Source organism: Rhinatrema bivittatum, chromosome 5 (assembly GCF_901001135.1).
Source record: "Rhinatrema bivittatum chromosome 5, aRhiBiv1.1, whole genome shotgun sequence".
NCBI classification, from domain to species: Eukaryota; Metazoa; Chordata; class Amphibia; order Gymnophiona; family Rhinatrematidae; genus Rhinatrema; species Rhinatrema bivittatum.
In genome coordinates this window covers 297182449-297206446 of record NC_042619.1, presented here as the reverse complement: position 1 = coordinate 297206446, position 23998 = coordinate 297182449, and the positions used below count along the sequence as shown (strand labels likewise).

At 44.4% G+C, this 23998-nt stretch overlaps 1 protein-coding gene across 3 annotated transcripts in view; it reads left to right on the top strand.

The window, feature by feature from the left end:
* SLC4A5 (solute carrier family 4 member 5) overlaps positions 1-23998 on the top strand; it is a 161716-nt gene that overhangs the window by 112585 nt on the left and 25133 nt on the right. For all 3 annotated transcript variants that reach the window (XM_029604158.1, XM_029604159.1, XM_029604160.1), the window contains 3 exons: positions 3146-3307; positions 16942-17120; positions 20425-20497. In XM_029604158.1, coding sequence (XP_029460018.1) covers positions 3146-3307; positions 16942-17120; positions 20425-20497 — 414 coding nt within the window. The remainder of the gene's footprint in view (positions 1-3145; positions 3308-16941; positions 17121-20424; positions 20498-23998) is intronic.

The following is a 23998-nucleotide window of genomic DNA, read 5'->3' as shown; positions in this document are numbered from 1 at the left end:
TGGTGTAAATTTAAGAACTGGGCCAAAGTCCCACCAAGTTTTTAGGATGGGTCTTTACCTTCACAAGTTCTTCCATGGAATTCTTTTCCTTTCTGAATTAAGTCCTTGGACAACAGGCGCACCATTTTAAAACCGTATAATGCTTTCTGCATCTTCTTTTGCCCTATTTTGTCTGCTTCTTACATCTGACCTGCATTGTGTCTGGAAAGCATTATTCTGTTTGCAACAGAGGGCAGCTCGTTGGTAGTCTGAGAAAACAATAGCAAGGTAGCTACTTTATTCTTGACTGATCCAATAACTCAGTGGCTCTGCTGCATGCTGAGATGTCAATTAACCGAGCGAGGGTAAATTGTTATTCTCCCCTCCAGCCTTCTTTGAGCTGAAAAACTGCAAAATGTATTTTTTTCTGGGCAGAGTTTTTGGAGAAGAACTCAAGGAATCAGGGAATAAATGAGTTACTCACCCAGAAATTCCATGATTCGCTGCCTCGGCTGTTCAAAATTACTTATGTGAACTTCTACATTTTTTTAAATTAAATTTTGAAAAGAAAGCATTAAAAAATCCTTAAACCTACAGATTATATGACATAATAGCAATAATCCTGCCTCACTGGGGCATTTACTATCAGTGAATGGTCTTTCTGGATTAGAGTCCTCAAGGTGGGATATTAACTGCCAGTAAATGCGTTGTCCATTTGGTTATCGTTGCTGAATTACAAAGTTTAGCTTCTCACCCAGATTCATTAAGAAGAGAGTTTAAAAATTATCTCAGAATTTGAATAAAATGATTACACATAATTTATCTTATGAGCATTCTATTTTTTTAGAAGAACCTCGTGCACTATAATTTTCTCAGACTAATTCATTTGGATTCCATTTTTCACTTCATCAAATTGATGGATACATGTTTTACAATGTTGGTTTTCAGGCAATTTCTGTTAATTAATGCTAATGCTGTCACTCTTCCTCCTCCCTCCCTCTCTCGTCTCATGCTTTTCTTTAGCTCCGTAAACTTATTAGTGATTTCTCTATCTTCCTGTCCATACTAATCTTTGTTGGTCTTGACACACTTGTTGGATTGAATACCCCTAAACTACAAGTGCCTACTGATTTTAAGGTAAAAAGTAACAAATAATGCTATTTTTGTAAGATGGTTTAGTACTGTGAGCTGTATAGGTGCCGAAAAAAAGAAGCTTGCAGTGTTTAAAATCATAAATAGAACCCTACATGGGAAAATCATTAGCAATTTGTGGGAGGTCAGTGATATCCGTAGTTTGGGTGGGGTCCTATGTGGCAAGTATCGAAGTTACAGTTGTGGAATCCTGTAGTGGCAGGGAACAGGCCTTGCATGTACCCAGTAGTTACCTGTGTATTTGTCCCTGCACAACCTGCAAAAAGACAGGTGCAATGCAGTCCAGAGAAACAAGATTTCCTATTCTTAGGTATGAGTGGCTGTATGAGTGGCCTCCAATTAGATTTGACTCCCCTTTTGAAACTTCTAGCCTGGTAGTGCTGAAACTGCCTCCTTCTTGTAATCTGGAACAGGTGTCTCTGATGACCTGGTGCTATCCAGTAGCCCTAAATGTGGGTAATGACTGTTGTTTATTATTCCCACTCACGCAAAGCATGATCCATTGACATGGGGGGATATTAAGCTGGGATTTTAAGATGAAATAACTAAGTTACCTATATTCCCTGAAATGCCTTAGTGGCGATGTTATTTGGCATCAAGTAACATTTTAGGCTTCATAAAAGAAAATGCAACACAGCTGTGGCTAGATTTGGAGGGATGTTTGGATGCACAGGGAGCGGCATAAATAGTAGAAAAAAAGGAGGAGATAAGGCCTCTATACAGGTCATTGGTGAACTCTGACCTAGAATATGTTTCCAGTTCTGGAAGCCTCATGAATGGATGGAGTAGGGCCAATCCAGAGCAGAGCCACAAAAATGGTGACATCTGTATCAGAAACTCCATGAAGTAAGACTTAAAGACCGAACGCTGAACACACATAAGGAGTGATTTTATGTGCATAAATGGCCTTTTAAAAATGACTCTGGGAGTTATGCACACAAAAGTATGCACAAAAGCAATTTCACGTGTCCTTTTGCACTCACTATAAAGAGGCGTTCCAGGGGAGAGAGTTGGGGCAGGGACATGGTTTACATGGACTCTTTAGATTTTTGGAAAGCATGCACGTACAAAGTTACACCTGGGCCTGATCACACCTGCAAATTTTTAAAGCAGATTTAAGCACAAAAATCCACTGTGAAAAATAGTTACCATCTAAAAGATAGAAGAGAGCTGATAAAGGCATTCACATACCTCAACAGAATAAATAATGAACAAGAAGGAAGCCTATTTCAGTGGAAAGGAAGCTGTAGATCAAGGGGTAGTGGCACCAGGCTGAAAGGGGGTAGACTGCTGAGAAGGGGTGTGTATCGATAAAACTTTTTGTTTTGGTTTGGTTTTCCCCCCTTTATTCGTTTTATTTTTTGTTTTGTCAGGGTTTTTTTGTTTTCCTTTTTTGTTTAGTGTGCACTAAACAAAATAGTTGATGTGATAGTGCTCACTAAATTGAAATAGTGCACACTAATGAAAAATGTAAAAAAAAAAAAAAATATTGTGAATATTTTTATCGTTTCAGTTTCAAAACCCAAAATGAATACGCAATGTCATTGACATTTATGTTTTTTGTTACAAGTGAAAGCACATCCCTTACTGCTGAGTAGCATTAGAAAATATTTATTCACAGAGGGTGGTGGGTGCATGGAATAACCTCCCAAAGGAAGTGGTGGAGATAAAAACAGTAACAGAATTTTTAAAAAGTGTGGGATAGGCACAGAATATTCCTAGCTGTGGGAAAATGAGGGAAACACCAGAGATTAAGTAGGATATGCAGTATTGCAATAGGACAGATGAATAAGTATCTGTTGTCGTACTATTTCTATGACACTCAATGAGCAAGTGGTGAGCGCTAGAAGAAGTGAGACGCAAAGCGGGGGGAGTGCAAATCTTCATTCTGGCCCTCTTCCTTCAAGCATCTGATCAGGGATGCTAGTGTTGGTACCATGCAATCATTTCTCAGATAAAGATGATGTTGGTGCCTGAGACGTGGCACTCTAACTTTGCCTCTTCTCTTCCTCAGCCCACCCGCTCTGATCGAGGTTGGTTTGTGTTTCCGTTCGGTAAAAATCCCTGGTGGCTATACCTGGCTAGCGCCCTGCCGGCTCTCCTCGTCACCATCCTGATCTTCATGGACCAGCAGATCACGGCAGTGATTGTGAACAGGAAGGAGCACAAGCTGCGGGTGCGTCCTCATTCAGGCTTGGCAGAGCGAGCACCCTCGTGACGTGAGATTTAGTCTGGCACATCACTGCATTCCAGTTCCAGAAAGGCTGCTAAGCGTTTAGAACCAGCTGAAGTTTATTTAATGGCTACCCATGTAGTGGGTGTTATAAAATGGTAATACAAAACGAGCGATATAAGGACGGTGCAACAGTATCTGCCAGAGGATGTGGTCAAGGGAACTAACATAGGCCTGGATTCACTATTCTCGTAGGGAATAGTGAATCCCGACGCTAATGGCGGGGGGAGGGGGGCGAAGCGGGAGGGGCGGGCCCGCGAAAGCCAGCAGCGATCGCACCTCCGCGGTGCCATCGCTGCCGGCTTTTGCACCCAATAGCGCCATCGTAAAAGGTGGTGCTATTGGGCGCTCTTCTGGCAGCGCAAAAGGGTTCTTACCTTTTCGCAGCCAGCGATCTTTCCGCCCCGACGACGCCCCGACGCCTCCTCTTCCGGGGCCAACTCCGCTCCGAGCTAGCTATCACACGCGAAAAGGGACTTTTCGCCTGCGATACGCTACGAAAATGACCTCCATAGTGGGGTTCAAAAGAGTTTCATGCAAAGTCCATAAACAGTTAGTAGCCGGGTATACTTGGGAAAGCCAGGGCTTCTCCCTGGGAGTGAAATACAATGAATAAATCAACTATTGGGGAGCTGCCAGGTACTTGCAATATGACTGGCTACTGCGAAAACAGGATGATGGGCTCAGTGGACTTTGGTCTGACTGAGCATGGCACTTTTTATGTTCTTAAGTTACAGGATTGCTATAAAGGCTAAAAATAGTCTTTCCAATTTGTCATTTGAAATATAATTTGATATAGTCTTTCTTTTTTTAGCGGCAGATCATATAAAAGTGAGTGATATATAAATAGCCTTCATCTAACGCTGTGTTCAGTTTTCTCTCATTACTAAATACATGCGTGACCAATTCATAAAGACACAGAGGCCAGTTTTCAAAGGTGCCTTACCTTGGAAATTAAGATCCAAAATTGAACTTTTGAAAATGTACTAGGGGCCGAGTTCCTAAATTTAGGCTTCTAGTTTCACTTGGCTCATAAATTTAAGATCCTAAAAAGTGGGAAGCTACAGGAGAAGAGTTAGGGAGGAGAAACAAAGTTACATGCTTAGCACTGATTTTCAGCAGTAGGTACCTAACTTACTGCCTGATTCACTAAGGCTTTTCTCCCATTCTGTGTCTATGGGAAAATACCTTGATGAATCCGGCCCTTAGGTTCCTAAATACAGGCGAGTGAATAGCAGGCCTACATTTAGGCTCCTGAATTTTAGAGACCTAAATTTATATGAAATTCCAGCTGAAAACTTCAGCCCCCCTTGGCTGAAAAAAAGGTGCCTAATTTAGGGTCCTAACTTATCTCCCTAAATTTAGGAGCTCATCCTATTTCGAATATCAGTCTCCTAGTGAAAATAAAGAGGTTGAAATTCAAAGGGTTTGTCCAGGTAACTTCTCAAGTTACCTGGACAAATCCTGAGTTTTAAATTGCCCCATTGAGCAGATACATTTTAGTTGGGAAAATCATAACCCAGCTAAGATTTAACCAAATAAAAAGAGGCAGGGTGGAAGTGTTCCTGGGGCACGGCTAAACCTTTGCCAATATTTATCACAAGCTAGACAGACCTAGCCAGGTAAATCAGGTCAGAGAAAAAACTGCCCTGAAGTTATCCAGATCATTTTAGTTGATTATATTCAACAGAACATTTATCAGAGTGTATTCCGCTAAATATCTGCATAAACTTGCCCTGCTAACTTTAGGGTAGCCTTTTCTCCAACCAAATTGTAGCCAGATATATTCAGCAGAACACTTTCTTGGGTATATTCCACTGAATATTCAGGCTGCTCAGGCAATGTTACCCAGGTAACTTCTCTGCTCCCCAGCTTACTCAATATGGACACCAAAGTACTACATTGATTTACTGTGTGTGTTCATTCCTTGAATTCCCAAGCAAAAACATAGTTTTCTCTGTCAAGCAATTTTAATATTCCATACTGACACAGTCTGCGTTTCGCCCTCAATGGTCTCCTTCAGGGGAAAGTTTAGGTGTAAATCCCAGCAAAGCAGGGCTGTATTTAGGCATAGGCAACGTTGGCACATGCCTAGGGTACCAAATTCTGAAAGCACCCATAATCTGGACTCTCCCTGCTGCTCTCTCATTTCCAGGGATGAAGCCCTCCACTCAAGGCCCTTTGCCAATGGGCACCATAAGCTTAAATCTGTCCCTGCAGCAAAGTAATCTCCATAATGGGAAATCATAATGTATAACCAATCAAATACTTAACACAATATTCTTTTGCCATCAATGGGGAATATTTTACCCATTGTATTATATATTTGTTTTCTGTATTTGAGCGTATGGACATTGAACAAAGAAATACCATTTTTCACTTGGGAGTGTGACTATTATGTATTGCTTTAGAATTCTGAAGCCCCACATTGTCTTCTCTATAATTTTCTTTTATTATAAGATGGTTATAGAAACCACATGCATTACAACATCTGGGTGTGTGAAATTCTTCAGAGTTTTAATATTATAATTATATTTATAGGTCACCTTTGTCCTAAGAGCCTGACAATAGTATTAGCAGTAGTGTACTTGTTTTGAAAGGTTGGCTCAGCCAATCAGTGTTCACTTTGGGCTAAGTCTCGTCCCTTATCCAGCCTTAGCCCTGCCCTAGCTATAATTTTGATGACTTCAAAGGAAGTTGTCATAGCCACACCCCAAAAGTCATAGACATGCCCCCAAACCCCCCCCCCCCCCCTTCCAAACAATTTTGATGACATAACAGGAAGGCATGCCCCTTTCTGTTTATTCTTGATGTCATATATTGGAATCGGAAATACATTTAACCAAGATAACAGCTGTATGAGGTCAGGAAATCACATCAGGCTGAGCCTGCACAGTCTAATCATGCGCAGTAAACATGAAGCATGCAGAGGCAGCCATGTTTAATGATCTCACAGGAAATTACATCACCGCTGAGCATGCTCAGTAAATGGCTATTTTGATTTTTGAAGACAGCATTATCGTGGAACACGTGGAGGCAGCCATTTTTAATGATTTCACAGGAAATTATATCACCACTGAACATGCGCAGTAACCCCTGTCATTTGCAACAGAGACCAAAAGAAAAAAACCTGGAGGTTCTAGTGCTTTTTTTTGTTTAAAGGGAACAAATAGATATTTTTACAATCTAAATAACTGTTGTGCGCCCCGTCCGCGTCCCGCCCGTGCACGGGCCTGCTCACCTTGCTAGCTCCTCTGCAGGACACGGGTCGACCTCCCCAGCGGCAGCCGTGAGCTCCTCTAGGCCTCGGTGTCCCGTGGCAGCAGTCACCGGGCCTTCCACTGCGCACCAGGCCTCACGCCGGTGTTCGGCATCTCCAGTGGCGTTGGCCACGCCCCTACACACACGCGGCCCGCCCGGTCTCTTGTAGGGCCAGGGGCGGGTCCTAGCTCCGCGGCGCACCCTGATTGATGGAGCGATATAAGGAAGTCCCTGCCTGCACTTCCTTGCCTTGGCAATCGGGTCGGCACTGTAAGTGTACTAGTTTGCCTTCGTGTTCACAGTCTTGTTCCAGTCTTGTTCCAGTCGTCCAACATCCTTCTGTTCCAGCGTCCTTCTGTTCCTACATCTGTCTGTCTGTCCTCCCAGGTAGTACCCTCGGACTGGTACTGACCTCTGCCTGCCTTGTGACCTCGTCTGACCTCCGGAACCTGACCTCTGCCTCGTTGACTACTCCTCGGACTGATCCTTGGATTCTGACCTCGGCTGCCATTGACCACGTCTTCTGATTCTGGCTGTCCCTTGCCTTATCATCGCCTACGCTGTTTGGGCCTTCCTTGCCTCTCCAGGCCAACAGCGTGAAGTCCGACCGCGCTTCCTTGTTGATCGTGGGCACGCCTCTCTACTACCTCTCCAGGAGACCCTTCGAGGCCCACCTTAGTCCAAGTGGCCCGGGTCCCTAATAGCTCCACCCGGGGGGACATTGGGCTTCCAGTGGTGAAGCTCATCCTAGCCTCTGTCTCCTCCTGTGCTCCGTCCCTACCAGGAAGCCGTTCTCTACTGCTCCATGACAAGGGTCCACTTCCAAGTGCAAGAACAACAATATTTAAGGATTTTTCTTTCTATGGCCCACATAGTAAAAGTTGATATAATTTTTTTTCACAGCTGCAGGAGGCGAAGGATACATGAAAATAGCCAAGGATAAATAAGAAGTCTGTTCTTACAGTAAACAGCTAGAGGGTTTTCTTTTTTTCCACATACCATACAAATCTCCTTAGCAGTCAGCCTACGTATAGGTGCAGAATTTTAGACCAATATCTCCCTTTCTGATTATTTACAGCTGTAGCCAGCACAGACAGCAGAGGCGTAGATTTACAAGGCAGATACAGAATAAGTGATCACAGAAATGCAAAGATATCAGAAAAGCATAGAGAAAATTGAAAGAACGAGCACAGTATCAGGACTGTGTAAAATGCGCTGAAAGGTATTTGCAAGCTGAAGGCTATAGTAAGATGATATATATTTGTGAAAAGAATCTTGTAAGCTTTTAACCCTGGCAGTGAGAAACCGTGATCATGTTGGGATGATGATGGGAAACAGAATCCATGCCAGGGTGATTTTCTCTTTTGTTAGTCTACACCAGTGCAGTCCCCTTGCACCCTCCTTTCTCATACCAGTTTCTCATACCAGTTGAGCGCAATGGCCTGCAATGAAACCAAGCACGTCTTCTTTTCCCACACACACACACAGAGGTTTATTTTTAAATAAGCAGGTTTAAAATGCAAATAATAATTCCCAAAGAAGTATAATTCAAAGATACACACAAAAATTACTTCATCGGTTATTTTCATCAATTCTTGTTATGGCAATATACCACTTAGTTCATATTTATATTAAAGGGAGGGAAAGATTTTAAAGTGCTGATAATGGAACAAACCACCTAGCACAAGGCTTAATCATCAGTCAAAAACCTCCTCTTTTTTTCCAATATTCGTGCATATTAAAAAAATAATGTTGTTACTCATCTTTAGAGTGCTCAAAAATATCTAAATCCCCAGCCACCAATTCTGATTCCGATTGGGCCTTTATTTTGGCCATAAGGGCTGCTTCGGGGAATCTACAAACAGACAAGATTTCCAGCTTATCCTCATTTTCATTAACTCACGTTCATCCTGCAGATTTAACTGGTGTTTTCTGAAAGGAAGTGCCATTGCCAGCTAGGAAACCCTATTCCATATTGGGTGCCTGGAGAGGAGATTATCCTAGAGTCCTAGTTCTCAGCACCATATTGCCAGAGGGATTACATGTGTATGAGACACATTTGCAGATACAGAAGCACCTTCTACATCCTTCCCTCTAAGCTGACTCATTTTCTATTCACATCTTTTATAAAAAAAAAAAAAAAAAGCAGGGACATGCCACCTGTAGATTTTATTAAATATTTGTTTATATCATTTTTTATTGTGGATAGTTTCAAAACGCACACAGATTTTTTTAAAACTGCTGCTTATGGCTTTCTACACATAGTACCACTGTTCTTTCAAAATACATCTTGGGTTGCATCAATCATGCTTTTTGATTTCGTAATAGATAACGTTTCATTTCTGAAAAGATACAAGAACATCACTGCACTGTTTTAAAAAATGAGGCATACTCTCTTCCACAAATTATGCAGTTATATGATCTTTATGTTGGGCCTAATTAGATGGTTCATGGCCGCCTGGGGGTTCTCTGCATTTTTGACAGAGTTGATCAGATTCATCACCATATTTATATCCTGATTATAAATCCCCAATATACATTCTATACATCTGCCAATCCGGGAGATTGGCAGATCCGGGAATCATATGTATGTATTTTGCAGCAAATACGATTTTGCAGCAAATACGATTCCCGGATCTGCCAATCTGGGAGATTGGCAGATCCGGGAATCGTATGTATGTATTTTGCAGCAAACAGTCTTTATCATGATGTTATATATCATGGTTTCTTGAGGTAATCTTTGTTTTATTATAGAATTGGCATATCGCGGCCCCTGAAGAAGGTTCACAGAAACACGAGCCGTGTCGGGCCAATGCCAGCGTGATATCCCTGCTGCAAACCCCGCTACGATAAGTCAAACTTTACTGCCTGTAAACTGACATGATTTTGTCGGAAAAAAAACTGTGTAAAACCTAAAAAATGGGAAACAAACTTTGGAGAGACCAATGATTACAACACAGTGACGGTCTTCCAAATATTAAATGACCGCACAATTAACTTAGTGGCTGACTGGGGCTATTTCAGTTAAAGCCCGCCACTTTATATGAGGTCTCTTTAATCATATTTACAAGACTACAGGGCAACAGCATTTCACTGATATGATGTTATATTGAAATTATAGTTAAGAATACATCATACACATACAGTTTGAACTATAAATGGTATTTTCATGGCACATGCCTCGCAGTCATCATGTAGGACTACATACCAACATTTCTTTATAAAACAGTGCACCCATTGATCATATGAGCAAATTGAGTACACTTTTATGATAACATGTACGTGCATTTGTTTAAAAGACCCATTTCGTTCATCTTACGTACCCCCCCCCCACACACACACACACACACACACACACATACACACACATCCTTCTGTCTGGAGGCCCATTTGTAATCTCTTTGTTTACTTTCCACATCTTCCAGTTCATTGTTACAAGTGACAAACAGCACACACAGGACACTTTGACCACCAGCGCATCTTCCGCATCTTCAGTAGTGAGCCCTCTGGGTACTGTAGGTTAATACCTACAGTACCTGAATGTAATCTGCTTTGAAGTGTCTGAAAGCAGAATATAAATCAAATAAATAAATAAATTTCCGCTTAGCAAAGATCCGTTGGTGAACTATAGCATACTATGTTTACAAGATTGACAAAGCCATTCTAAAAATAACTAGTTCACTTTCTTTCATAACCACAAAAATAAAAAAACACACTGTAACCTTTGCTACTATGGGTGAACAATCTTCTAGTTTCTTAAAGTAATCCATCATCTCACATTAATACATTCCTCCCTCCATTCTGAAACACCGGCCTGGTAGGGGTGGCACTATGAACATACAAGCCACAGACATCACTAAGATCTCATAATAAAGGACTACTGGCTGTGCCATCATTACAGAATGCACATCTGACAAAAATAAGAGACCATATGTCCTCCACTGCAGGCTCTACACTTGGGAACTCCCTACCTGAGACTGTATGCCTGACTACTGAAACAAAGAATTTCAGACATGAGCTCGAAACATGGTTATTTCAAAATGCCTACAGTCTTACTTAACCTCTCTGAAATCATCACTTGCTCCTACACTGACAATCTCATGATGAACCTACCTATTAATCTCATTACCACTTTCTTTCCAACCCAGCACATATAAATGTATCTGAAACATCTTCTTTCAACCCTCCTCCCCCCCCCCCCCCCCTTTAGATCCCATTAGAACCTTTTGCTAAAAGTGCTACCTGATCCCTGCTTTTTCACCCCTGTATATCTCCCGTCTCCCTCTTTCTATTGCCTGTCTTTCATGGGTTTCGTAGGGATCTATTTTTCAACAGAGATATGATGCCGTTTTTTTTAAACTTATCCGGTCCAGTTTATATGGCGGCTGGTGCCTGCTATCTTTCTGTACACTCACTAACAGGCCGATACAGTAAAACCCGCGGGAGAGCCGGCGCTCCGAGGCGAGCGCCCGCTCTCCCGACGCGATTTAGTATGCAAATGAGGGCCCATGGTAAAAAGAGGCGCTAGGGACACTAGCGCGTCCTTAGCACCTCATTTTTGACAGGAGCGGTGGCTGTCAGCGGGTTTGACAGCCAACGCTCAATTTTGCCGGCGTCGGTTCTCAAACCCGCTGACAGCCACAGGTTCGGAAAACGGAAGCCGGCATAATTGAGCGTCCGTCTTCCGACCCGCACACCGCGGGCCGATTTTAATTTTTTTTTTTTAATTTTTAATTTTTTTTTAATTTTGGGGCCTCTGACTTAATATTGCTATGATATTAAGTCAGAGGGTGTACAGAAAAGCAGTTTTTTCTGCTTTTCTGTACACTTCCCTGGCACCAGCAGAAATTAACGCCAGCCTTTGGGAAGGCGTTAATTTCTGAAAGTAAAATGTGCGGCTTCGCTGCACATTTTGCTTTCTGGATCGTGCGGGAATAACTAATAGGGCCATCAACATGCATTTGCATGCTGTGGGCGCTATTAGTTTTGGGGGGTTGGCTGCACGTTTTCGACGCCCTATTACCCCTTACTGTATAAGGGATAAAGCTAGTGTGTTGAAAATGCACAGCCAAACCTGGGCTAACAGTGCGCTCCACTGGAGCGCGCTGTACTGTATCAGCCCGAAAGTACTGTATCGGCCCGTGAGTACTGTATCGGCCTGAAAGTGATCTTGCCTCTGCTTTGTTCCCAGACTCTCTGTTATTGCTCAGACTTGTTTTCCCCAATTCCTATTCATTTTAACACTGAAAAAAGAAGATATTCCCACCCTCCTATACTACGGTATTAATACCTTGCTTTAAGGCATTTAGGCATTTTTTCGGCCTGTCTGAGAATATTAATTAGTAGTCTTGTATTGTCAGTTGAATGATTACTTTTGAGAAACACCTGACTGATCCTTAACTGATCCCTATGAACCACTGACCCCAGGACACTGCCCAGTTTATTAGCAAGTACCTTTAAATATTTCTTACAGTCAATATATACACTATATTCATGTTCCTATTGGCCAGAGTGAAAAGATTACAAAGCAATAATAAGTACAGTATTAGGCTCGTGTCTCAGGTTTTGGTGGTGGTCTATTATTGTCCATGGAAGGTGCATTTTATTTCTGCTCTTCTAGTAGGACTTCCAGAAAATCTTATATGAGAAAACATAGAGGGAAGGAAGGAAAAGTATAAGGTTCAATTTGTAGCAATATTAGAATGTATAGGATGAATAAAATCTTCTGTCTGATTTACTTGTGTTAGAAAGCCAATTGAGAGATTAATAAACTAATAAATTATAGTAGCTGGAAGCACAGAAAGCAAATGTTTTGCTACAACAAAAAAGCTAATGGATATTGAATATGTCACATTTTTTTCTTTTACAGTCAGTCAGCCTGTTAAAAAAGCAACTAAAGAAAATGTTATGTTTCAAATTTACAGAAAAATTATTGTATCAAAATCTGATTAGAATAAAAATGGCCAGTGTATTGCTTCCAAATTAGTCTTCATTGCATCCTGAGAAAGAAGGGGTGAGCAGGGAAAAGAAAGGAGAGGATGAGACAAACTACAGGGTCCAGCATGCATCATTCCAACATGGACGGTTTTTATTTCTAGTCTGTGGGGCAGCTGGACACTCAAAGACGGTAAACAGACATTAGTTCACATCATAGCTTTTATTAAACATATGTTTAAATCAATCTTTAGTATGAACACTTTCAAAACACACAGATTGCAAAAAACTGCTTATGACTTTCTGTACATGACATGGCATGCTATTTCAAAAATAAGTCTTGGGGCTTCAGTCATCTATAACATTGGCTTTTCCCTTTAAATATGTTAAGAAAAGACCACTTTTTTTATTTTCTGAAAAATAGCTACATTTGTGCAAACAGCATTTTTTTCCCTGCTTATATGGTGGTTACCACGTGGTATCTTTCTCCTAAGTGCATTATATGAGCATGCCATTGTCTTTTTTTCCCCACCTCCAGGACATGCCCAAATATGCTTTGATTTTCTGTGACATCTCATAACAATTGTTTGCAAGATCGCTTTTTCCTGTCATGCACGAATGTTTGCATTTTAAACCTGCTCATTAAAAAAACAATGTGTGTGTGTGTGTATATGTGAAAAGGAGAGGGGCTTGGCGTTCCATGGCAGACCGCCGTGCTCAACTGGCATGAGAAAGGTGTTACGAGCGCGCGCGGGCGCGGTCGTCTCGGGCGGGTGGTGAGCCCTTGGGCCACGGCAGGACCCCAGGAGGAGCCCCAGCCACACCGTGGGATGTGAGCTGAGCAGGCATGGTGAGCCAGGCAGGCAGGAACAGAAGCAGGAAGTCCGGCCCTCAGCCGGACCTGCATGCCCATGGTAGCCAACACGGGGAAGTTGACTAATGAACGGTCCTCCGACTGTTCCCGGCCCTTTCGGACCCGCCGCAGGGAACGGCAATGGGCAGCAGGCCGGACAGAGGCGAGGGCAGTCAGAGTCCTTAAACAGACGACATCAGACAGGGCAGAAGCAGGCTGAAGCAGACGGAGACATCAGGACAAGGGCTGAAGCGAGACACAGGAAAGGCCCAGGCGAGCAGGAACTGCGATGCTGGGATACTCACATCCGAAGCCCCTTCGGCTGGCAGAAGCTCAAGAGCCCGTGGGACGAATCCCTCCTGTTGGCCACTCCAGGGCCCAACAGGACAGAAGGCTCAGGAACCAGGTCAAGGCAGAGACAGGTAGACATCCGGACAAGGGCTGAAGCAGACACTGAAGACAAGGCTGGACGGGAACATTGCACTGTCCATCAGGGCGCCCTACTCAGCCCACCCGTGGGACTGAGTCACGGACCACCCTGTCCCTGACGCGCCCTACACAGCCTAGGAAGGCTGGTCGCAGACCACGCTGAGAAGGAGGGCGCGGGGAAGACCCAGGCGAAGAGGAACTCCGATGCTGGGATACTCACATCCGAAGTCCTTACGGCTGGCAGGCACAGGAACAAACAACTAGGCAGGGTCAGAGACAGGCATCAAGGCAGAGACACTGGACATCAGGAACATCAAGCAGAGACAGGACAAGGCGCCATCAAACATGGAGGACCTGGATCGGCTAGGTTACAGGCGACTGTAATGCTCAGATCCAAGGCCGAAGACAAGCAGGAGTCGGAGTCACGGACCGGAGTCAAGGCAGGCTGAAGACAAGCAGGAGTCGGAGTCACGGACCGGAGTCAAGGCAGGCTGACGACAAGCAGGAGTCGGAGTCATGGAGGACCTGGATCGGGAGAGGCCACAGACAACTGTGTAACCCAATCCGAAGGCCGAAGACAAGCAGGAGTCGGAGTCACGGACCGGAGTCAAGGCAGGCTGAAGACAAGCAGGAGTCGGAGTCACGGACCGGAGTCAAGGCAGGCTGAAGACAAGCAGGAGTCGGAGTCACGGACCGGAGTCAAGGCAGGCTGAAGACAAGCAGGAGTCTGAGTCGCGGACCGGAGTCAAGGCAGGCTGAAGACAAGCAGGAGTCAGAGTCGCAGACCGGAGTCAAGGCAGGCTGAAGACAAGCAGGAGTCAGAGTCGCAGACCGGAGTCAAGGCAGGCTGAAGACAAGCAGGAGTCGGCGTCATGGAGGACCTGGATCAGGAGAGGCCACAGGCAACTGTGTAACCCAATCCGAAGGCCCTGAGAAACTGACAAGCAACTCCTTAAATACTGGAGGTTACAGGCAACTCCCTGGGAGGAGTTAGTCAGGACCGCCCACCGCTGGTCCTATAAGTCAGGTGGAGATCTGCGGGCCAGCCCCTAGGAGAAGGGCGTCGCCAAACAGGAAGTCCAAACACTGAGGCTGCAAGCCCCCGGCATGCCTCAGGAGCAGCTAGGCCTCTCAGGCCCTGGAGCAAGTCCTGGATGATGCGCAGGCGAGGCCCTGGCTTCAGAGCGGCCTCTGGAGGAAGGTAAGAGACCTCCTGCAGCGCAGCAGCAGGGGGGATCGCAACAAAAGGGGTGAGTGTTCATTTAGAAAAGAAACAAAACTCTGCCTGCAATTCCACTGCAGGCCTCTGCAATGACTGGAGTGAGAAAGGAGGGTATGAGGAGGTTGCTCTCTGGTGTTGCCTAGTGACAGAGTTAATCACCCCGGCATGCATAAGTCTGCCATATGCTTTTAATGTTTAAGAAGTAGTTTTATATGTTTCTATTGTTTTTTGGAGGTGTAGTAATTTGATGTACATTGCTTTTGTTTTAAATGTGTATTTTTACTATGTATGTTTATCTTTTTGTAAACCGCTTAGCTAGACAGATTTCTGCCTAATTTGCGGTGTATAAATTCTTTTAAATAAATAAATGAATAATGCATTCTGTTTCCCCAACATCATCCCTGCATGGCTGCTGTTTCTCACTGACAGGGTTACAAGTTTACAGGATTCTTTTCACAAATAAACATTTTCTTACTAAAGATCACATAGCTTTCAACTTGCAAATACCTTTCAGCACATTTTACTCAGTGCTGATACTGTGCTTGTTCTTTTAATTTTCCCTGTGCATCTCTGACATCTTTGAATTTTGTACAAAGGGACTGCATTTCTGTGATCACTTATTCTGTATCTGCCTTGTAAATCTACACCTCTGCTGTATGTGCTGGCTCCAGCTGTGAATAACCAAGAAGGGGGATTAATGGACTGAAATTCTACACCTATGCTTAGGCTGCCTGCTAAGGAGATATGTATAGTATGTAGAAAAAAAATCTCTACCTGTTTACTGTAAGAACAGACTTCTTATTTATCCTTGGTTGTTTTCACAAAGCCTCTACCTACTGCATTTGTGAAAATATTTGATTGGCATTTACTATGTGGAGCAGAGAAAGGAAAAGCATTAAATATTGCTGTTTAGACTGGAAAAATGTCCATCTGCTCCTCTTAAACAAAAAAAAAAGCACTAGATCCTCCAGGTTTTTTTCTTTGGATCTCTGTTGCAAACAAGTTGGCAACTCCTGTCAGTGGTGATGTAATTTCCTGTGAAATAATTTAAAATATCTGCCTGTGTATGATCCATTGGTAAATGCCATTTCTGAAAACAAAATTAGCCATTTACTGACCATGCTCAGCAATGGTCATTTCCTGTGAGATAATTAAACACGGCTGCCTCTGCATGTGCCATGGTAATATTTACTGTGTGATTGGACTGAGCATGCTCAGCCTGGTGTCATTTCCTGCTTCCATACAGCCAGCACCATCTTGGCAAAGCATGTTTCCGGTTATGGTATACATCATCAAAAAGAAACAGAAAGGGATGTGCCCTCCTGTGATGTCAAAACTGGGACGTGGCTATGACAACTTCCTGCGATGTCATCAAAATAATGGCTGGGAATGGGGCTGAAGCACAACAAAGGACAGGACAGACTGGAAATGAGCACTGGTTGGCTGAAAGGGATGGAAAGTGGATGGGCTTAACCTCAAAGTGAATGCTGATTAGCTGAGTTGACCTTTCAAAACAAGTTTGACAAGTATCCTACCCCTTATACTATTCCTGACGAAAATAAAAACCCAATTGTATGTGAGAAAGTGAACTGGGACTGAAGAGGGGGATAGCAGAGGAGGGAAGAAAGAGCACTATAAACTAGTATGAGTCCAAAGAGAGGAGAAGTTAAGAGGTGGAGGTGGGAAAGAAGGTGAGAAGGCAGTTTCTTAGAATACTAGGATTGGGGTGAAATGTTAAAAGAGTTGAGATCGTGTTATGTATACAAGATGCTGTGCAAATGTAACTTCTGATTCTCTTATGGGATTACTTTTGGTCGGGGAGATTCTAGGCGGATGAAATGATTTTAATGGTGCCCTGGGTGTGTATTTCTCCTTCAGAAAGCCTCAGGCTACCATCTGGACCTCTTCTGGGTAGGGATTCTGATGGCCGCTTGCTCCTTCATGGGGCTCCCCTGGTATGTGGCTGCAACCGTCATTTCCATTGCGCACATCGACAGCCTGAAGATGGAGACAGAGACCAGTGCCCCCGGGGAGCAGCCCCAGTTTCTGGGAGTAAGGTACAGCACCCACGTCTCCACTGAACATGCAAGTCATCTAAAGCAGCCCGGCTGCACCACTTCCTGGCCAGCTCACAGGGTAGCCCCCTGAGGCCAAGGGATAACATCACCAAAACTAAAGCCTCAGTTGGTATTAAATGGTACTATCATGAGCAGCTCTCAAGAAAGAAACCAAAATCTAAATGACCATGGAGATGCAGTTAATTTTTCATCCCTAAAAGTGATCCATAGCAGAGTTGCAGCAGCTTAGAAAAACTTGCAGTGCTGCTGCCTATGCTGTATCTGTTCTGTGATGGGGGTGGAAATGGGGCTGTGTGAGAGACGGAAGCATGAACTGCTGCCTCCTGTGCTTTACCTGTCCTGTGATAGGGCTGTGTATGTGTGTGTTTTGCAGGGAAACTTGCACTGCCAATGCTTCAATTTCACTGATTTAACAACTCATAGTACTCATGTCAAATGAGCAAAATAGCATGAACAGAGTTGTCACCTCACCCCCCAAGTCAGTGTGAAGAGGCTGAGCCAGTCTTGGTTTTGTACCATTGCAAGCATGGATTTATAGTTCTGATGTCTCAAAGAAATATAGGACTCTAATCTGCCTGCATGCAATGGGACAAAACCCCGAAGCATGAAATACAATTGCATACATTTTATCTCATGATAGCAATAATGGACAAGGCAGTTACTATCAGCATCTGAACTCTCCTAGGGTAGGCATTAACTAGCAGAAAATGTCCCGGCACACTAGGGATTATTTCTTAAACAGCATTAATAAGAAATCTGTTTAATCTGTGCTTATGATATCCTTCTTAATGTCCTAGAAACCAGCCCCTAGAACAGAGCTTTCCAAAGTGTGTGTCGCGACACTTTACTGTGTCGCCTGAGGTGTGCCGGTGTGTCGCGCAAGCCCGGTGCACGTGACACACCGGCAAGTGCAGGGACCGGGAACCCATGGCTCCGAGCCAGATATGCTGCATCTGGCTCACAGACAAGTATCGCCACACTTTCCCGCTGACCCAGCTGCTCCCCGGTCCTCCTCCGCCCGGGCGGAACGCGGCAGGACAGCTGGAGTCAGCGGCACCGGCGTGCTCTCTTCTTCCCGCCCCCCCCCCCCCCCGGAAGAGGAAGTGGAGAGTATCGGGTGAGTGCGCGGCAAGAAGAGGCCACGCTAGTGCGCTCGGCATCGGCCCGAAGAAAAGAAGACTGCAGCGCAGCTCGAAGGAAAATGAAGAGGTTCAACCGCGGCCGATGGGACTCCGCCTCCGTGAGGGCTGAAAATGAAGAGGTTAGCGTTGGGAGGAGGCTGCTGCTGCTGCCGCGAGTTCCCGGGGTGGGGGAGAGAGAGAGAGTGAATGACGCTAACCTCTTCATTTTCAGCCCTCGCGGAGGCGGAGTCCCATCGGCCGCGGTTGAACATTTTCCTCCGAGCCGCGCTGCAGTCTTCTTTTCTTCGGGCCGATGCCGAGCGCACTAGCGTGGCCTCTTCTTGCCGCGCACTCACCCGATACTCTCCACTTCCTCTTCCGGGCCGCGGGGCCCTGTGTGTGTGTATGAGAGAGTGAGAGATTGCATGTATGTGAATGATTGAGAGCCTGTACATGTGAAAGAGAGTATGTCTGTGATTGAGAGCCTGCCTGTGAGAGAGAGAGCATGAATGTAAGTTTACCATTGGGAACCTGTATGTGTAAGTTTGTGATTGAAAACCTGTTTGTGTGAAAGAGTATGTGTGTATGATTGAGATCCTTTGTGTGTGAGAGAAATCATGTGTATGTATGATTAAGAGCCTGTGTGTATAAGTAAGAGAGAGATCATGTGTGTCTGTGTGTGATTGAGAGCTGGTTTAGGTGATGGAGCATGTGAGTATGTGATTGAGAGCCTGTGTTTAAATGAGAGAGAGAGACCATGTGTGTCTGTGTGTGATTGAGAGCTGATTTAGGTGAGGGAGCATGTGAGTATGTGATTGAGAGCCTGTGTGTAAATGAGAGAAAGAGAGGACATGTTTGTAAGCATGTGAATGAGAGTCTGTGTGTGAGAGAAAAAGACAGCATGTATGTGTGTGATTGAAAGCCTGTGTGTCTGTAAGCGTGAAAAGATAGACAGCATGTGTGTAAATGTGTAATTAAGAGCCTATATAAGTGAGAGAGAAAAAACATGTGTATATGTGAGTACTGAGAGCATGTGTGTATAGGTGTGTCATTGAGAGCCAGTGTGAGAGAGAGCGCTGGTATGTGACTGAGAGAGGAGAAAGTTCCAAGCAAACCACCCCACCTCCTGCTAATTCAGAACAATCTCAGGACACCTGGATATCAAACGTTCCCAGGTATGCAGAGCAAAAAAATGTTTGTATCCTTATTATTTTTCATTACTGGGTCTTTGTGTCTGCTATTTTGAAATATTTTGTTGGTATCTGGAAATGTTTTATATGAGTTTTTAATTATTGGATATTCCACTCATCAGCTGTTTCAAAATATGTTCTTTTTGTTAGTACAGTTTTACTGCTGATGATTTTATATTTCTTGATTTGTTTTATAAGGATGGGTGATGTTTCTTTTTTCCTTTGTTACACTGCATACAACCTCTGGTTTGCTAGTAGACTGAATTACTGTGTCCCGAAATTATGTTTGTCTAAAAAGTGTGTCACCAACATGAAAAGTTTGGAAAGCTCTGCCCTAGAAGATGAATGAGAGCTACCTGCCCTACCATCGCCCGGGTGACATCTCACAGCCGATGGCATCAGAGTTTTATTCAGAGTATCAGCTCTGGATGGCCTCATTTGAGGAAGGGAGATTGCAGGAGCTGATGTACTGTTTCCAAAACTTAAAATGTAATGTCACAACTGAATCTGGGTCAGCAGAATAAGAGAATTAAGTAGGCAGTTTTCAAAACTAGGTGCAACTGAACTAAGTACTTTTCTCTGCGAACCTGAGGCCCATTCTCAAAGGGGAAAAATTACCCGCAGAGATTTGCACCAGCTTTATCTGTGGATGTTTATTCCCTGAAAAACAGCCTGCAGGTTGTTGCCTCCCTCAACCTAAGCCTGCCTCTTGTCCCATCTCTTTTCCCTGCAGGTAAATAAAAGTAGGCGCATTGTATTTGTAGCCAGGTGCAGGACGGGCAAGTTGAGAACCGTCTATTTGCAACAGGCTCTTGAAAACTGCCCACCCTAAGTTTCAGGACTCTCCTTGAAGGAGAGCTGTTATGGGTTTTACCAGCTGATGTTGTGCAGAGCAGCCGCGTAGAAGAAAGTATTGAGTGATTCCCACCTGGATGACCTTTTAACAGGTTTCTCTCCTCCATTTTTTTTCAGAGAGCAGAGGGTCACGGGCACCTTAGTGTTTATTCTGACCGGCATCTCCGTCTTCCTGGCCCCGGTGCTGAAGGTGAGACTTGCCTGTGGCTGGCAGTAGCCTCTCTGCTTCTGCCCTGGGCAAATGCCGGGAGCTTACTGGGGTACAGCAGCCCCTGGAGAGAGCCTCCCTAGCTCAGCATCATAAGGAGGATGTAATGCACGCTCTAAGAGGGGAAACTTGAAGTTTTCAGAGTTCCTCGTTGCAGAGTATCAAGCCTGGAAATGTGAGAATGCTGTGAAAAATAATGGTGTTTACTTACACAGATCAGCTGCTGGGAATGCTTCATGAGAAAAACAGTAGGTTGATTTTCAAACGGTTAGAAGCCAAGTTTGAACCTTTGAAAATTGACTGGGGCTAGACCCTAAATGTAGGTGCTTGCTTTCACTAAAAAGTCAGCAGCTATGGGAGCAGCTCTAGGGTGGGGGGAAAAAGTTAGGCGTTTAGCACTGATTTTCAGCACTAGGCACCTGACTTAGGGACCTAAATCTAGGCAATGGCAGGTTTAAATTTAGGTACATTTTCGGCTGAAAATTAATGGGTAAATTTTAAAAGGAGCACGTGCATTGCAGAGTGAGCAAAAATACTCCTCACTTTATAAAGGACATGCATAGCAGTGTTCTCTCCACCTAGCTTGATGTTACCCAGGTAGAGAGTCCATCAAGCTAGGTTGAGAGAACCTTGCACAAATATCATCTTGGAGTGAGTTTCCTCACTCCGAAGGTCATCAAATCTTCACAAGAGACCACTGTTCTGTTCGTACATCTCACGTTGAATGTCAAAGTGGCCCCTAACCCCCTACACTAATACCTAAACCTCACCTCGAGTTACTAGGTGGGTCTCCCATAGTGATACAAATACCTATCTATGGAGAGGATATTATGGCTAGTCTCTCTCTCCTACTAAAACAGGCCTTTCAGGAGACAATGCACTAACACCTTACCACCCCATAGCACAAGCTATTGCACAGCTTAATGCTACTGAAAAAGGTGTAGTTAGTCTGTGCAATAGCATTTCACAGGCTGGCAAACCCAGCCCACCCCTAACTTCTCTTTTTCAGATTTGCATCGCACCATACGATGTGGTGTTATCGCATGCGATAAGCCCTTAACGCATGTAAAAACGCCTTACCGCATTTTGATAAATGACCCCCTTAGGGATCTAATTTAGGAGACTAAATTTAGAAGCTCAGCTTTATTTGAATAAAGTATGTGTGAGATGGGCTTATGAGTATATATGTGAGAGAGAGTGTCAGTGGGCATGTGAGTGTGTGACAGAATGTCGGAGGGCATATGTGGGTGTGAGAGAATGTGAGTAGGCATGTGAGTGTGTGTGAGAGAGAATGTGAGTGGGCATGTGGGTGTTTGTGTGAGAGTGTGAGCGGGCATGTGTGAGAAAGTGTTAGTGGGCGTGTGAGTGGGCATGTGTGTGATGGAGTGTGAGAAGAGTGAATGTGAAAGTGGACATGTCTGTAAGGGAGAATTAGCATGTGAATGAGAGAAGTGTGTGTGTGTGTGTGTGTGAGAGAGAGTTTGAGAGTGAACATGTGAGTGTATTAGAGTGTGTGTATATGAGAAAGGAGAATGTTTGTGCTCATACCACCATTACCCTATCCCCCTCTCCCCTGCTAATCACCGAAAATCTCAGTGTGACTCGACATAAAAAATTCCCAGGTATGCTGATCAGCCAAGCTGAATTTTCTGGCTAAACTTTTGCCAAATATAGCAGAGGCAAGCTAGGGGCTTTCTGGGGCAGAGCCTGGGGCAGAGCTAACTTAGCTGATATTCAGTAGTATTAAGTTAAGCAGATAACTCTAGGACTTCTTCAGAGCAGTCCTAAAGTTACCCAGCCATGTGTAGCTGACAACTTGCTACTTAAGCAGCTAAATTCAAAATACAGCCAGTTAAATGGCTGCAAAATAAAACTAAAAAAAAGTTAACCCTTTAGGCCCTTCAGGCTCAATCCCGCAGAAGTGCAGGTGCAGTGCCCAATCCTCCAGCAGTGCCCGATCCTCCAGCCCATCACATTTTTAAAAAGGCAGCGAGCACTAGCACCCTTAAGCCGCCCATCCTCCTTCCTCCATACTTTCTTGAAAATCAGGAGATTCCTCCTGGCCATCCCCACCTCACCCGCAACCTCTTTTCTGTGCTCTCCCCTGCCAGATGCCCTCTCCCTTTCTGAAACCCCAGCCAGGAACAGAGCAGTGTCTTCCAGTCATCGTTGATAACAATGAGGCTATAACAGCGTGAGATGAGGATTAAGGACCTAAATATATGTACTCTATAGAAGAGGAGAGACAAGGGGGATAGGATATTCACAAAGGTTTTAAGATATAAATCAAGAACAAGAAATATGTTCCAGTGGAAAAGAATTTGTAAAACAAGAGATTATGTTATAAGGCTCCTAACTTTGTGAGTTAGGCTCCTAAATTCGCCCTATTGAAAATTTACTAGGGCTGAATCCCTAAAGTTAGGCTCCTAGTTTCACTGGACTCCTAAATTTAGGGGTCTAAAAATTGGATGGTTACATGGGTGGAATTGGGTGAGAAAAAGGTTCAGAGCCTAGCACTGATTTGGGGCATTAGGCACCTATTTAGGAGTCAAAATCTAGGCAAATGGATAACAGCCATAAGTTTATGTCCCTGTGATGAAGTGACCTTGTTTTCCCCCTTTTTGTGTGTGCAGGACCAGGCTCGATGCCTGGTCCACCTTAAATGCCACAGAGGGAGAGAGCTGTGAGGGCAGATACCTGCTGGGCAGGGAGAGTCCTAAGGGCGGGGCCGGCTGGGGCAGGATAAGAGTCCCAGCAAGGAGCTCCTGACTCTCTCTGAAGGTTTGTGTGCACACTGTCCTGAGGTAAGACAGTCGACTTTCAGGCCGATTCTGTAAGGTCTGCGGGAAAACGGGCGCTCAGTGTTGAGCGCCCGCACTCCCAACGTGCGCCCAGCCACCTCTCCTGGACGCGAGATCCTATATTTAAATGAGGGTCACGCTAAAAGGAGGCACTAGGGACAATTATGCGCACCTAGAACCTCCTTGGCCCAGGAAAGGTGGCTGTCAGCAGGTTCCGAAAATCAACGCTCAATTTTACGAGCATCGGTTTTCCAAACCTGCTGACAGCCATTGGTTAGGAAAATGGAGGCCGATAAAATAGAAAGTCCATTTTCTTAACCTGACCGGCCAGCAGATTCAAAAATTTTTTTTTTTTTTTTAAACATTTTTGGTTCTTCTGACTTAATATCGTTAGGCTATTAAGTCGGAGGGTGTACAGAAAAGCAGTATTTTCTGCTTTTCTGTACACTTTTTCGGGCTGCTCAGAAATTAACGCCTGCCCAAGGGATTGGCCGCACATTTTGTTTTCAGTATCCCGGGTGAATAACTAATAGCCTCATCAACATACATTTGCATGTGATGAGCGCTATTAGTTTCGGGGGGGGGGGGGGGGTTGGACGTGCGTTTTCGACGTGCTAAACCCCTTACTGCATAAGGGGTAGTGGACGCGCGTCGAAAACGTGCATCCAACTGCGGGTAAACA